This window comes from Nycticebus coucang, chromosome 7 (genome assembly GCF_027406575.1).
Source record: "Nycticebus coucang isolate mNycCou1 chromosome 7, mNycCou1.pri, whole genome shotgun sequence".
In the NCBI taxonomy this organism is placed as follows: domain Eukaryota; kingdom Metazoa; phylum Chordata; class Mammalia; order Primates; family Lorisidae; genus Nycticebus; species Nycticebus coucang.
The window spans coordinates 72414508-72429811 of NC_069786.1; the positions used below are offsets into that span (position 1 = coordinate 72414508).

General features: G+C 34.6%; 1 protein-coding gene across 3 annotated transcripts in view; it reads right to left on the bottom strand.

Moving 5' to 3' along the window:
- Window positions 1-15304, bottom strand: part of LNPK (lunapark, ER junction formation factor) — an 87991-nt gene that overhangs the window by 63482 nt on the left and 9205 nt on the right. For all 3 annotated transcript variants that reach the window (XM_053597721.1, XM_053597723.1, XM_053597722.1), the window contains exon 5: window positions 332-390. In XM_053597721.1, coding sequence (XP_053453696.1) covers window positions 332-390 — 59 coding nt within the window. The remainder of the gene's footprint in view (window positions 1-331; window positions 391-15304) is intronic.

Below are 15304 nucleotides of genomic sequence, written 5' to 3' on the forward strand. Positions count from 1 at the left end.
TTAAGGGAACAAATCAGAGGATATGTAACTGTATTCTTCTCTGTAATATAATAAGTTTTCTATAAGGACTAATTTAACAAATATAATTCCTCTTGATTTAAAGAAATGTTTTGTGTAAAAAAAAATTCTAAATAAACAAGACAGAAATAACACATATTAAAAATAAAACTATCTTGATTATTCAAAAGCTTTCTTACATTTTATAATAAACAACTCTTTGATATTTACCACATTGTCATTTCAGTATAATAATTTACAACCTGCCTTATAAGCCAACATACTATAAAATAAATTTTTTAAAACTTTATAAAAATTTGGAAATTAAACTTACTATTTCTTTCTGTTCTCTTGGAAAAGAAGAAAATAAGCACTGTTCTTATGCTCCAGATGCTAAAGGGGAAGCAAAATTCAGAAATGAAAACCATCATCAGGATAATTAGAAACCATATAAAATGAAAACAAATATATATTTCCAATTAAAGTTTGGCATTTTGTTTCCTTGTATATATCATAATTACTTCTTTCTGTCAGACAACATCAGAAGTCTACCTATGGTTGCAAAGGAGGAGTTCTCAACATCAAGTCCACAGACTTGCTGAGGGTCTCCTCATATTGCAAAATTGCCTTTGTATGCATTAAGTGTATTTCTCTGGAGAGAACACTATTTTCATTGATCTAAAAGGGGTCTTTGAATTCCCCCAAAGACTGAGAACAATATTATAGAATACCTTCATACTAAGTATCAAATCCAAAAATTTGTCTCATCTATGCTTACTAAGAGAAAAGCATATTCTGCTTTTATAAAAGTAAGAGCATTTTACAAACATAAGTTGCTACTCCTTCCCCATTATTTAATATTAGAGGGATCCTCTCCATTCAATAGAATAAGCTAATGAGTGGTTGTGGGGAAAACAAAAAACCCTTAGCTTTAAAAATACCTAGTAACATTCTTCTTAGCAAAGTATCACAAAAATGGAAATGCAAGTATCCTATGTACTCGATACTAACATGAATCTAATAGAAAAACAACTACATGCCCATACTAGAGAATAACTCACGTATATTCAAGTCAGAAGAGGGGGAGAGGTAAATGGGAAAGGAGAGAAAGGGGTTTGGTAAGCCCTCATCTGATAGATACATTGTGAAGGTATACAACACACCCCCTGAATGAAGGGGTTTGAGCTCAACTACGAATTGAACTTTACCTTAGAAACACAAACAGGCCAAACAGGCTCAGCACCTATAGCTCAGCAGCTAGGGCGCCAGCCACATACACCAGAGCTGGTGAGTTCAAACCCAGCGGGCGTGCTAAACAACAATAACAACTACAACAAAAAAATAGCTGGGCGTTGTGGTGGGCACCTGTAGTCCCAGCTACTTGGGAGGCTGAGGCAAGAGAATTGCTTAAGCCCAAGAATTTGAGGTTGCTGTGAGCTGTGACTCCACAGTACTCTATCCAGGGTGGCAAAGTAAGGCTCTGTCTCCAAAAAAAAAAAAAAGAAAGAAACACACACGATGTAACCTAATCATGAGTACCCTTATATTAATCTGAATTTGAAAAGAAAACTGTCACAAAAAAAGAAAAATAGGGCGCCGGCCCCATATAGCAAGGGTGGCAGGTTCAAACCTGGCACCAGCCAAACTGCAACAAAAAAATAGCCAGGTGTTGTGATGGATGCCTATAGTCCCAGCCACTTGGGAGGCTGAGGCAAAAGAATCGCCTAAGTCCAGGAGTTGGAGGTTGCTGTAAGCTGTGTGACACCAGGGCACTCTACCGAGGGCAATCAGTGAGACTCTGTCTCCACAAAAAAAAAAAGAAAGAAAGAAAGGAAAAAAAGAAAAATAAATAAATAAAAATACTTGGTAAGTAAACTTAGCTAAAAACCATCTTCCAAAGATTTTATAAGAATAATTTTTTAGGCTTTGCATTAAGAGATCAAATGATAGTAAAAGAAGGCTCAGTGCCCGTAGCACAGCGGTTACAGCACCTGCCACATACACTGAGAGTGGCAGGTTCAAATCCAACCCGAGCCAGGTAAACCACAATGACAACTATAAAAAAAATAGCCAGGTGTTGTGGCGGGCACCTGTAGTCCCAGCTACTCGGGCGGCTGAGGCAAGAGAATTGCTTAAGCCTAAGAGTTTGAGGTTGCTGTGAGCTGTGATGCCACGGCCTTCTACTGAGGGTGACACAGTAAGACTGCCTCCAAAAAAAAAAAAAATTAAAAGAAATTCCAAGAATGATCCTAATCACTAACTTGTCAAAATCACCTTTTAAATTCACTGAAAATATAACTAAATATCTTTCTGCATAAAACACAGCAGAAATAACTATATAGTGAAGTCATGAAATTCATAAAAGAAATATTAGTTCTTCAGTCTGAAATGTGGCATTGTCATTCTAGGCAGTCAATCTACAAGGTAGTCACCGGTGATCCCTGTCTCCTGGTATGCACACCATTGCATAGTCCTCTCTCACTGGTGTTGGTCTGTATAACCAATAGCATATAACAAAACACAGTATGTTACTTCAGGATTAAGTTACAAAAGACTGCAGTTTTCATTTAAGGCCTCCTCTTTCACTGGCTGTCTATCTCTTGGATTACCAGCTCTGAGAGTAGTCAGTTGTCAAGATATGTAAGGGAAGCTTATGGAAAGGCTCAGGTGGTGACGTCTCTGGTAAACACTTGGCCAAGTACTGTCACCTCCAAACAACTACACGTGTGAGTTCAGAGGCAGGTAAAGGAAAACACAGACAAAATATACAAGACCACACCAAACATCCTCTTTCAGAACCCATTTTGGTGGTGGCAAGACAATTGGCTTTGGCATAGTTTACAATTCCTTGGATTATACAAAGAATACTGAAACCAAATACTGACTTGCAAGAAAACAGCCTACATTCATTGAAAAAGACCCCAAAGAGAATAAAGAAAGTCAGGGGGATTGCAAAAGCCATTGTTGATGATAGCAAAAAGAAATAAAGTATCTAGCCAGGAAATGGAAAATAAGTAACAACAGAAGGAGTGAAAATTCTACAATGATTTTATCTTCACTGTGTGGATTTAGTTAACCCTTAAGATGACTATAGCCTTATCTCACAGCTTAACTGCAATTTATATGACAACAAAAGACCCTGAGCCAGAACTACCCAGCTCAGATGCTCCCAACATTCCTGCCCCTTGTCACATATGGCAATAAACATTTGTTTTTTTAAGCTAGTAAGTTCTGGGGAAACTTTTTACACAGCAAAAGATAAAACACATTTGTTATATCATGGTGGTATATTTTTATGATATGAAAACACCAAATAACTAGCACTAGTGTTCTACATGGTACTTGGACAATTACTCAAAGGTAAAAGAGACACTGAGCATTGCCCTTAACAAGAAAAGGGAGGTAAGGAGAGAAGATTAAGCGCAGTACCCATCACCTTTAAGGATCCTACAATAGTAGAAAAGGGCCATACTATTTTTCTACTGCAAACCCACTGATGTAGTAGCAAACTAAGAGAGAACTTTTGGTAATACTACAGAGAAAGAAAACGAGACGAGAAGAAATTCTGGAAATACTGGCTAGAATTCTAGTGTAAGAAATTAGTACAGTAACCTTTTTCTATTTTAATTTTCTTTTTTTAATTCAGCCTTTGGGGTATTAAGATCATGACTTCTTTACATATGCCTAGTATACGTTTTGCCCATTGCTTTATTTTCAACCTTTAAAAAAACACTTAGTTTTAAATGTGTCAGTTCACATTAGAGAGTTGGATTTTGTTCCATGAGCCAGTCTAAAAGTCTTTGTATTTTCCCTAGAAAAGGTCAGTAGTGAGAGTCTAGGAAATTAATAAATTTTCTTAAATGAGTCAATACTTTTTAAAAAGCATATATAATTTTCAAAGTATAAAACTACAACAATTAATATATACTCTTTTTAAAATAAGCCTCACTAAATCTCCCTTTGTGTACAATAAACTATTCTTTTGGTTTTATCAGGGGGAAATGAGGTATGAAACAATATACATTTCTATGTGTTAACTCTTCAAGACTTGAAAAGGTAGAACACATTTGAATCCATTATTCTATAGGGCTAAATTAATTCCTTTGTTTTTAAAACAAAATTTAGAAAAAGAACTAAAATACTTCAGGAATCTATGTTCTAGCTATCCCAACAAAGGTTTTGCTATTCTAATAATTTAAAATTTATTAAAATGTAGCAACATGTTTTGGGAAGCTATTAAAGATAGTGCTACTAAATTTCTAGGTTAAAAGGTGGCCGGACATCCATTTCCCCCATTTCTTTTCTTAAAAATGATATAAACAAAGAAAGCAAAAAAAAAAAAAAGTGCAAACTCCCCTTCTGGTAAAAGTGAAATATAGTTAAAATCCAACCATCCAAATATGTGGATGGGCTCACAGCAGCAATGGAGATCACAGACGGGGAAACACAAAAGAGTGACAGTGGAAAAGGGAAACTGCATATCTCACAAGGAAATAACAAAGTAAACTTTTCCAAGCTATAAAGTCTAAAACCCATGTTTGTAACAATGAAAACAAAATGCACAGCTATTGGCAGAAACTCTTTAGCATGGTCCCAACAAGTAAAGGGAAGAAGGTAGGCATTAAAAAGAAATCAGTCAGAAATATCCTATTGACAAAGAGCATTTCATTTCTATGGCAAGGGGTGGAGGGAGAAAAGTTTTTTATTGTGAAAAAATAGTTGCCTAATTCCATTGGCTAGAGAAAGATAAAAGATAAACTCACAAAATCTTGAATCATAAGGAAAATTCTAGTTAGCCTGGACAGCGGAAGGCATATATCTACATGAATCTACAAATAACCCAAAATAAACATATTACATAGTAAAAGGTTTTTATTAAACTGTATCAAAACATAGACCAATTTCTTTCATATCAATAAATACAAGTGGGCAAAACTCAACTAGAGTAAAAGAAAAACACTCTCAGATTGAATTATGAAACAAAACCCAACTCTATAACGTAAACTCATATATCTAAAACTAAGTGTTTTTTTAAAGTTGAAAACAGAACAACGGGCAAAGTGATACCAGGCAAATGCTGATAAAATAATTGTTGTAATCCCAATACCCAAAAAGCTGAATTTAAAAAAAAAGAAAAAAAAACGTTTAAACTAGAAAAAGGTCACATTATAGAGTCCAAACAGATATGATTCCCTTCCAACAAATGGTGCTGGAACAAAGAAGCATCCACGGGCAAAACAATAAAAAAATTAAATTAAAAACCTCAACCCGAACTCATTTCTGATATAAAAATACAAAAATTAAAATGAAATTATGAACCTTTTTCATTTGATGAAATGAAAATTTCTGTATTTCATTTCTGTACAATTTTTTTTGAAGGCACAGAAAAAAACATAAAAGAAAACCTTTATGACCTATACCTATAGCTAGGTAAGTGGTTCTTAGACTTGACAAAACAAATACAATCAATAAAAGGTAAAACTGATAACTTGAACCTCATCAAATTAAAAACTTTTGCTTTGAAAAAATCTTGCATTAAGAGAATGAAAAGACAAGCTAAAGACTAGCAAAAAATATTTGTAAACCATATATCCAATTCTTTATATAGTATCTGGACTATATAAAGCTTCTCAAAACTTAACAGTACCCAAGCACAGCAGCACATGCTTGTAATCCCAGCTACTCAGGGAGGCTGAGGCAGGAGGAAAACTTGAACCTTAGGAATTCAAGTCCAAGCCTAAGCAACTGAATATTTTGGGGTTTTGGGTTTTTTTTCCAAATATACACAGACACTCAACAGTTAAAAACTAATAATTGAATCATAAAATTGGTCAAAAAACATTAACAGATACTACACTGAAGTAGATATATAACTGACAAATACACAAAACATCATTAGCCGTTAGGTAAATACAAATTAAAACCACAATGAGATAGCACTACATACCTGTCAAAATAGTAAAAAACAGAAAATAGCGATAATGCCAAATGCAGGCAAGGATGTACAGAAACCAGATCACTCCATATTCCTAATGGAAGTGTGAAATGGTACAACCACTCTGAAAAAAATTTAGCAATTTCTTACAAAACTAAATATGCACTTACCATATACTCCAGAATTTGAACTTCTGGTCATATACCACAGAGAAATAAAAATTTACGTTCATACAAAAACCAGTACATAGATGTTCACTGAAGCATTATTTGTAATAGCCAGAAACTGGAAACAATCCAAATGTCCTTTAAGCAGGTGAAGAAACTGTGGCACATAATTAAAATTAGAAAATACTACTCAGTAACAAAAAAAAGAATCTGTTGATACACTGAACTTGGATGGATCTCATGAGTATACTGGGTGAAAAAAGCCAATTTCAAAAGGTTATATATTATGTGATTCCACTTTATAACATTCCTGAAATAACAAAATTGTAGAGATGAAAAACAGATCAGTGGAGGCAGGGTTTAAGAAATGGGGCAGTAGAGGAAGACGGTTATTTCTACAGAGATAGCAAAAAGGAGCCTCTTGGTAATGGCACTGCTCTGGATTTGAAGTAGGTGGTTTCAAAAAGCTACACATGTAATAAAAATGTATACATACACACAGATAAATATATATAAAACTGCTAAAATCTGAATAGACTCTGTGGATTAAACCAATGTCAGTTCCCTGATTGTGGTAATTTACAACCACAGTCCTCCTTTATCCACTGGTACATGTTCCAAAACCCTCAGTGGATCCCTGGAACTGGAACCATGTACACTATATTTTTTCCTATACATACATACCTAAATAGATGATAGGTAGATAGGTAGGTAGGCAGGTGGATAGATAGATAAAAATTTAATTTATAAGTCAGGCACACTAAAGAAATTAACAGCAATAACTAATAATAGAACAATTATAACAATAAACTGTTAAAGTTTATGTGAACCTAATTTCTCTCTCTCCAAAGACTAATACTATATTTTCAGACTGCAATTGATTGCAAGTAACTGAAGCCACAAAAACTAATACAGTGGGTAAGGGGGTACTACTGTATGGTCATGAAAAAGTTATCTTTAGAGAAGCAAGGAAGCTGGGTAAGGATACATGGGACTTGCTTGTACATTTTTTTTTTTTGCAACTTCTTATGAATCTATAATGTTTTCAAAATTAAAAGTTCCTTTAAAAAACCTGTTTACGGACAGGTGCAGTGGCTCACACCTATAATCCTAGCACTCTTGTGAGGCCGAAGTGGGAGGATCACTTCAGTTCAAGAGTGCATGCTGGCATACACCTGTAGTCCCAGCTACTCAGGAGGCTGAGACAAGAGAAACACTTGAGCCCAGGAGTTTGAGGCTGCAATGAGCTATGAGGACACCACTGCACACTAGCTGGAGTGATAGAGCAAGACTTTGTCGCTAAAAAAAAAAAAGCACTGACAATGAAAAATATAACAAATATAAAAGCAAAGTATCAACATTCGTAAAGCAAAACTAAAAGAAATTTAGGGAAAATTAGAAATACATTGTTATTAGGATATAGAAGATCCATATGGTATAAGAAGGCAGTTTTCATTGATAATACTGAGTTCTGTGTACCTGAAAAAAGACATCTTAAGTGTTCATTAAACATGAAAACTAACCAAATAGTATACCACTCCTCAAAAAAATTCAATAAATTTGAAGTAGAAATATTACTTAACTTTCTGTAAAAGTAATACAATAAAACTAGAAATGGTAACAAAGACAAAAAACATACAAACATATACTTGCCACCTGGAAATAATGCCTATTTTACAATTCTCTCAAAAAAACAATAAAAATATCTTAGAAAAAACTAAGTAAATCACTACCTGTCAAGACCTGTGGCATAAAATTAAAGCAATGGTCTATTTTAAATACATGTTCAGGAAATTGTGTTAATAAATAAGAATGAAAATAAATGTTTTAAACATCTGATTTAAGTTACAATAATAAAATTAGCCTAAAGAAAAGAATAAGTGAATTCATAAAAAGCAACACTTTTTTAAAGCTGATTCTTTGGAAAAAAGGTTATATAAATAGCTATTTAAAACAATCAAAAAAGTAATATAGATATACAAAATAAACAGTAAGGAAGCAATAATCATAGATACAAAAAAATTTTTAAATCATGAGAAAATGATTACTACTATTATACTTTTGCAAATACACTTTAAAACTACAGAAGAGCAGTTTTATCTATATAATATATATTTTATATATATAAATTTTTAACAAAGCTAACCTTGCAAAAAATAAAAAACCTAAAAAATAAACTACTATTGGATTTTAAAAGTAGTCATAAGCTACCTTCTACACAAAGCATGAAACCCAAAAGTTTTCTAAGGGAATTCTACCGAGCCTGCAAGGGTCAAATCATGCCAGGACTGTTCCAGGCAATTAAAAAATAAAGCTTTTAGATGTTGTTATAAAATAATTACAACATTGAAAGTAGAAATTTTCCTGGAATTCAAGAATGATTCAATTATTTAATATTTTTTATATAAAAATTATATCAGTATCTCCATAGATAATGAAACTGCATTTAACAAAATTCAACAACCTTTCTTGTTAAAAACAACAACGACAACAAAGAAAATTCCTAAACATGATCAAACATATCTGTCTTAACCCAAAAATTACAATAATGCCCCAATGGAGAAACATTAGAGGCACTCTGAAAAAACACATCAAGGATGTCCACTATTTTCTCTGTAACTTAACATCGTCTTGAAGGTATTGGTTATCACAGATAGCCAAGAAAAAAAAATCAATCAAATCGAAAATAGGTGGCAAAATTATTACTATTCATAGATGATATGATTGTATATGCTTGGAAACTCTAAAACAATCAACCAAAAAAGTACTAGGAAAGATAAGGCAATTATTATAGTTGAACACAAAATTAGTATAGAAAATCATCTCATATACAATTATATATGCAATCAGTTCTAAGATTAAAAAATTCTTATCTGGCATTCATCAAGATGTTCTATTTCTTTTCTGAATGAAACTGGTGCTATTTCAAAGTTCAGTATAAACACCAATTTTTGTTAAATATTATCTAGTAACTTGAACTAAAAAAAAAGTGTTCCAGCAGGAAATACTCAGGACCTCAATACAACAGAATCACACAAGAGGATACAGTAAACACTCTAAAACTTTAATATTCAGTGTTTTACTATACTCAAACTAAAAGTAGTAAAAATTAAAATATAGCAAAATGCCTAAAATTCAATCGATATAAACAAACCTTCCTCTTTTACCAAATAATCAACATTCTATAAGCCTGATGGCTTTTCACCAACTCTCAAATGTAAAACATATTTTTATCTATTTCACCCTTTCTGCCAAACTTAAGTGCTTTCTTTCAAGCAACCACATAAGTCTTATGCAATTTATTAAAATGTTTTTAGATTTAGTATGAACTGATATCCAGGTCTCAATATTATGTTAACTATTTTGTTATTTAACTGGCAAATACATTGGGAAGAATTACCTTCACATTCAGGCAAACTAACCACAATGATTTATTTTGCTATAAGGAATAAGGTAGAAATCAAGTTTTTCTTGTTTTTTGTTCGTTTTGATGTATAACTCAACATTTTGCCCCACTGATTTGAAATGTCATCTTTACCATATATAAATAAAAACCATATGTAAATATTTCTTTTGAATTTATGGCTCGATTCTCATGTCTCTTTCTTTGGTCTATGTGCCTCTTTATACACTGTACCAAACAATTTCAATTAATGTAGTATTATAAAGCATCTGATGTATGGTAGACTTCTGCTGTTCATTCCTCTCCTTTTCAAAATTACCATGGCTATTCTTACATGCTATTTTTTCATAAAAACTGTGGAATATGTGTGTCTATATTTCTTAAATATTATTGGTATTTTTATTGTGATCACCCTTCTCTTGGTTAATTTGGAGAGAATTCATCTCATTACAATACTGAGTCTTCCCACCCAAGAAGACGATGCTAACTGTCTGGAAAGTTATAATGTATCCAGGAATAAGATATCTTAAAAATACGGTATCCAGGAATAAAAATCAATAAGATTGTTTGAAGAGTTGGTTAATGGTAGAAACAAAACTTAATAGTTGTTTGCTTAGAAAATGAATCAATTCTCAAGGTAATGTGTATCTACATAATGCAGAAATATAAAACTGTAACTGTAACCCAGTTACTTCCCTCTCTGTGGTAGCCTTAATGACTCCTACAAAATAAATTTAGCATTCAGATTACAATTTAAGTTTCATTAATAGTTGAAATAATCAGAGAGAGATATAAATATACTATCAAATCTGAAAGACAGAAAAACAGTATGTGGAATTATACCAAGTTCCTCCATATTATGTCTTGAAGTGAAACTATAACGATATCGCAAAGCTTCATATACGAAATATTGATTGACATTCTACCATAAAGGACTATTTCTAAATATTTAACCAATATATATGCTTAGTCCTGATGATCCATGACCTTTCTACTAAAAACATTTGGGAAACTAGAAACATGGAGATAGCATTCACTTTTTGCAGATATCAGGTAGATTTCTAAGCGACACAATCAATATAGACAGCAAGAAACAAAACGATACACTTTATTGCTCCTTCTGCCTCCAGTTTTTAAGTAAAACCTAGGGCAGCCCTCAAAACTATTTGCTATAGTTTATTTGCCCCTCCAAACCTCATGTTGAAATTTGATCCCCAGTCTGGGTATGGTGGCTCACGCCTATAATCCCAGCACTTGGGAGGGCGAGGCAGATGGATTGCCTGAACTCACAGGTTCGAGACCAGCCTGAGCAAGAGCAAGACCCTGTCTCTAAAAAAACAGCCAGGCATTATGGTGAGTGCCTGTAGTGCCAGCTACTTGGGAGGCTGAGGCAAGAGAATCACTTAAGCCCAAGAGTTTGAAGTTGCTCTGAGCTGTGATGCCACCACATTCTATTGAGGGCAACAAAGTGAGACTCTATCTCAAAAAAAAAAAAAAAAAAAAGGAAGAAAGAAAGAAAGAAAAGAAAAGAAGTTTGATCCCCAATGTTGGAGGTGAGGCCTGATGGGAGATGTTTGGGTCATGGGATTGAATCCCTCATAAACAGATTAATGCCTTTCCTTAAGGAGGCAGCCCTGGCTCTATCAGTTGCCAAGAGAGCTGGTTGTTCAAAAAGAAAAAAAAAGCCAGCCACCTCCCACCACTTTTGCTTCCTCTTTTTTCTTGTGCTCTCTGCACATGCCAGCGCCTCTTCTTTCACCACAGGTGGAAACAGCCTGAAGTCCTTCCCAGAAGCAGATACAGGTGCCATGCTTCTTGTACAGCCCACAGAACCAAGAGACAAATAAACCTCTTTTCTCCATAAATTACCTAGCCTCAGGTGTTCCTTTATAGCAACACTGGATGGACTAAGACACTTTTCCAAAAGAAAAAAATCCAGGGATATGCTTGGATTCACAAAAGAAAATGCCGTGTCTTCTATTTATCACAATATTGACTTTCATATTGTTGTGTTTTATTTCATGTTTTGATTGTCATCAATCAGAAGAACAATTCTACTCTTTGTTGAAAAACTAGTCTATGCTTCCAAAAGTGAAGAGCTCATTGAAATAGAAACTACAACAGTTGAGGACAAGGTCACAAAAGTGAATGACACAAAGTGAAAAATGACTCTGAAGCTTAACAAGCCAAGAAATATGAGATGCAAGTGATGTAGAACAGCCAGAGGGATACAGCAAGGATAATAAAACCTCATACTCAAAATGAAGAAAAATCAAACTGAAGAAATTGCATTTATTATTATTATACTGTGCTTTAGTGTAAGAAATTACATTTATTTAAAAAATAGTTTTTCTTCATTTAAAGTACAATCAGTGTATGATTTGTTTGCCAAAAAGCAAATTCTTATGAGTCATAATAGCAGATCTAGTAGATCACAATTAGTGGATTAGCACATTGGAGGTCCCTATCAGACATTCTTTAGCAACTAGATACAAATCCAATCAGAAAATCAATCTTATATGGAAACAGATATAAAGCTGCCTTTTTAAGTATTTAAAAATGCTTAAATCAACTAAACATTTCATATTTATTCCCTTTCTAAATTTCTTTTCTCTACTTTTATGTAAAAATACCAGGGAAACAAAGTAGAATGGCTCAATATTAGAAAATCCACCTCTACACTTAGGATAAAAAGCATTCCATAAGTCTTCAAAATAATAGAAGGAAAATAAATAAATTTCCAGAGATAATTCTTTTGCAATATAGTGAATGCACTCAATTTTAGTTCTTATATCTACATATAAATTTAAATTTTTATGAGCTATAGAAGTTCCATTTTGAAAATATGTCCTGTATGAAAGAGTAAAGGAACAGAATTTTTTATAGTGTATTCCCAAAGAAAAAGATCCTATCTCTACTAAATGTCAAATCAAAAACAAAATATATCAGCCAAGTATGGTGGCTCACGCCTGTAATCCCTGCACTATGGGAAACCAAGGCAGGGGGACTGCGTGAGCTCACAGGTTCAAGACTAGCCTGAGCAAGAGCGATACCCCATCTCTAAAAAAACAGTCAGGCATTGTGGCAGGTACCTATAGTCCCAGCTACTGGGGAGGCTGAGGCAAGAGGATCTCTTAGGCTCAAGAGCTTGAGGTTCCTGCGAACTATGACACCAGGGCACTCTACCCAGGGTAACAAAGTAAGACTCTATCTCAACAAAAAAAAAAGAAAGAAAAAAATTCTACCACTGAGAGAATGAGCATTAATATTTTCAGTATAATCTTTCCACATATCTATATGTGTATTGTACACATATGTATAAATAATCTTACATAAATTCCAGCTCTTTCTACATTGGTTCTTCCTCAAACTTCGGTTCACTACTCAAATACCAATTCCTCAAAAGAGGCCTTCCTGGACCATCCTAAAGTCACCTATTTCTATCAGATCACCCTGTTTATTTTTTGCATTGCACTTATCTCTCTCTAAATTAAGTGTTTCTTTGTTTACTCATCTCTATGTTTTCTCTTTCCAACCCCAGTAGAATTTTCTCTATCACTAGGCTCTATTGATACTTAACACCTTGCAGGTGCCCAGTAATGAATGAACAGCTTATAACATTTATAAGCTACCAAATCCTAAATTTATACACATATTCCCACTCAGATTTCTGTCCTGAACTTCATACCCATACTTAACTCGCTCCTGGCAGCTCCATCTGGAAAGCACACAGGTATTTTAGTCCCAGTGGGTCACCAAATCTGCTTCTCCTCATGTGGCTCACTATTGAGATAAATGACACTACCATCAACTAAATTTTCGAAGCCAAAAACCTGGGTTTATCCTAGATGTGATTCCTCCCCATAACCCCAGGTCCGATTAGTCACCAAAAGCCTCTCCATATTACTTTGACTCTTCCTCCTAAATCTCTTCAATCCACTTCTTTCATTTAGTCCACCTGCTTCTCAACTCCACCACTCCAGGGCAAATCACCACCCATCATTTCCCTCCTAGGCAACTATAATAACATTCTCACTTCTTGCTCAAGATCCATTTTTTTTACACCTAAAATCAGAATATTTTATTATTCTGTAGCAAAGTGATATTTGCTGCTTTTTTCTGCAACAAAATAAAGCTTAGTGAATGCTCTTTTTCTACCAGATCCATTTTTATTCTCATATCACTTATCCCCCACTGTGTAAGCCCCAGTGGCTACAATGGCTTCCCACTATTCTTAGAATAAAGCCTAAAATTTTTATCATGAACTATAAGGTCTACATGAAATATCCAGCCTGGGCCTACCAAACAACAACAACTACAATCAAAAAATAGCCGGGCATTGTGGCAGGCGCCTGTAGTCCCAGCTACCTGGGAGGCTGAGGGAAGAGAATCACTTAAGCCCAAGAGTTGGAGGTTGCTGTTAGCTGTGACAACACAGCACTCTACCAACAGTGACATAGTGAGACTCTCTCCAAAAAAAAAGAAAAAAGAAATATCCATTCCCGAACTACCCAACCTTTTCTCTATAATCCAGTCTTTTCCTTATTTTAATTCTTTAAATCTACCATGCTCTAGTCTACTTTCGGGTCTTGAAGTATGCTGTTCTTCTGCCTAAATGCTCTATCCACTGCACACCACTCTAGATACACATAATCATCCTTCAGATCTCAAACTCAAATATCATTTCCTCAGGGAGTCTGTAGTAGGCAGAAATCTAAATAAATCCTTCCCCTTATTCCAAGCTTTCCATCCTGTTGTTATACAATCAAATAGTAATGTAGATACTGCTATGAAGGGACTATGTAGATTTAATTAAGGTTATTACTCTGTTGATTTTTTAAGATAGGGTTATTATCCTGGATTATCTTGGTGGGTCTAATATAATCTATTAAGCTCTTAAAAGCAAAGCTTTCTCCCAGGGTAGAATACGAAGTCAGAGAAATGCAGCAGAATTCAGCCAATAACCTAATTGATCCTGGATGCAGATTCTCCCCCTAGATACTCCAGATAAGACTTCAAGCCAGCTGATACCGTGATTTAGGCTTGTGAAATACCACCCAGACAAGCCACCTGAACTTTTGACATACAGAACATTTATATACTAAATGAATGTTGTTTGAAGATACTAAATTTGTGGCAGCAATGGAAAACAAATAGAGGCCCTTCCTTGACCCCCATCTGACTAGGTTAGTGCCCCTATTGAAAGTTTCCGTAACATTTTGTACTTCTCATTCATAACGTTATTCAAACTTATTATTTAATGTATGTACTCTAAAATCTACAGAAATTTTATATTTTTGTGTACCGTATATCATAAATGTTTGTTGATTGAATGAACAAACTTTTTAATTCAGCTGTCTCTCAAAATGCTTAATTATGACATATATCCTGTATAGAGCTACAAATATAAAACATTTCTATAATAAGGGTCAATTCAAGCAGGGGTCCTCAAACTACGGCCCGTGGGTCACATGCAGCGGCATGATTGTATTTGTTCCCGGTTTTTTGTTTTTTGTTTTTGTAGAGACAGAGTCTTACTTTACCGCCCTCGGTAGAGTGCCATAATGTCACAGTAACCTCCAACTCTTGGGCTTACGCGATTCTCCTGCCTCAGCCTTCTGAGCAGCTGGGACTACAGGCGCCTGCCACAACGCCCGGCTATTTTTTTGTTGCAGTTTGGCCGGGGCTGGGTTTGAACCCGCCACCCTCGGTATATGGGGCCGGTGCCCTACTCACTGAGCCACAAGCACCGCCCCCGTTTTGTTTTTTTACTTCAAAATAAGATATGTCGGGGAGAGGGAG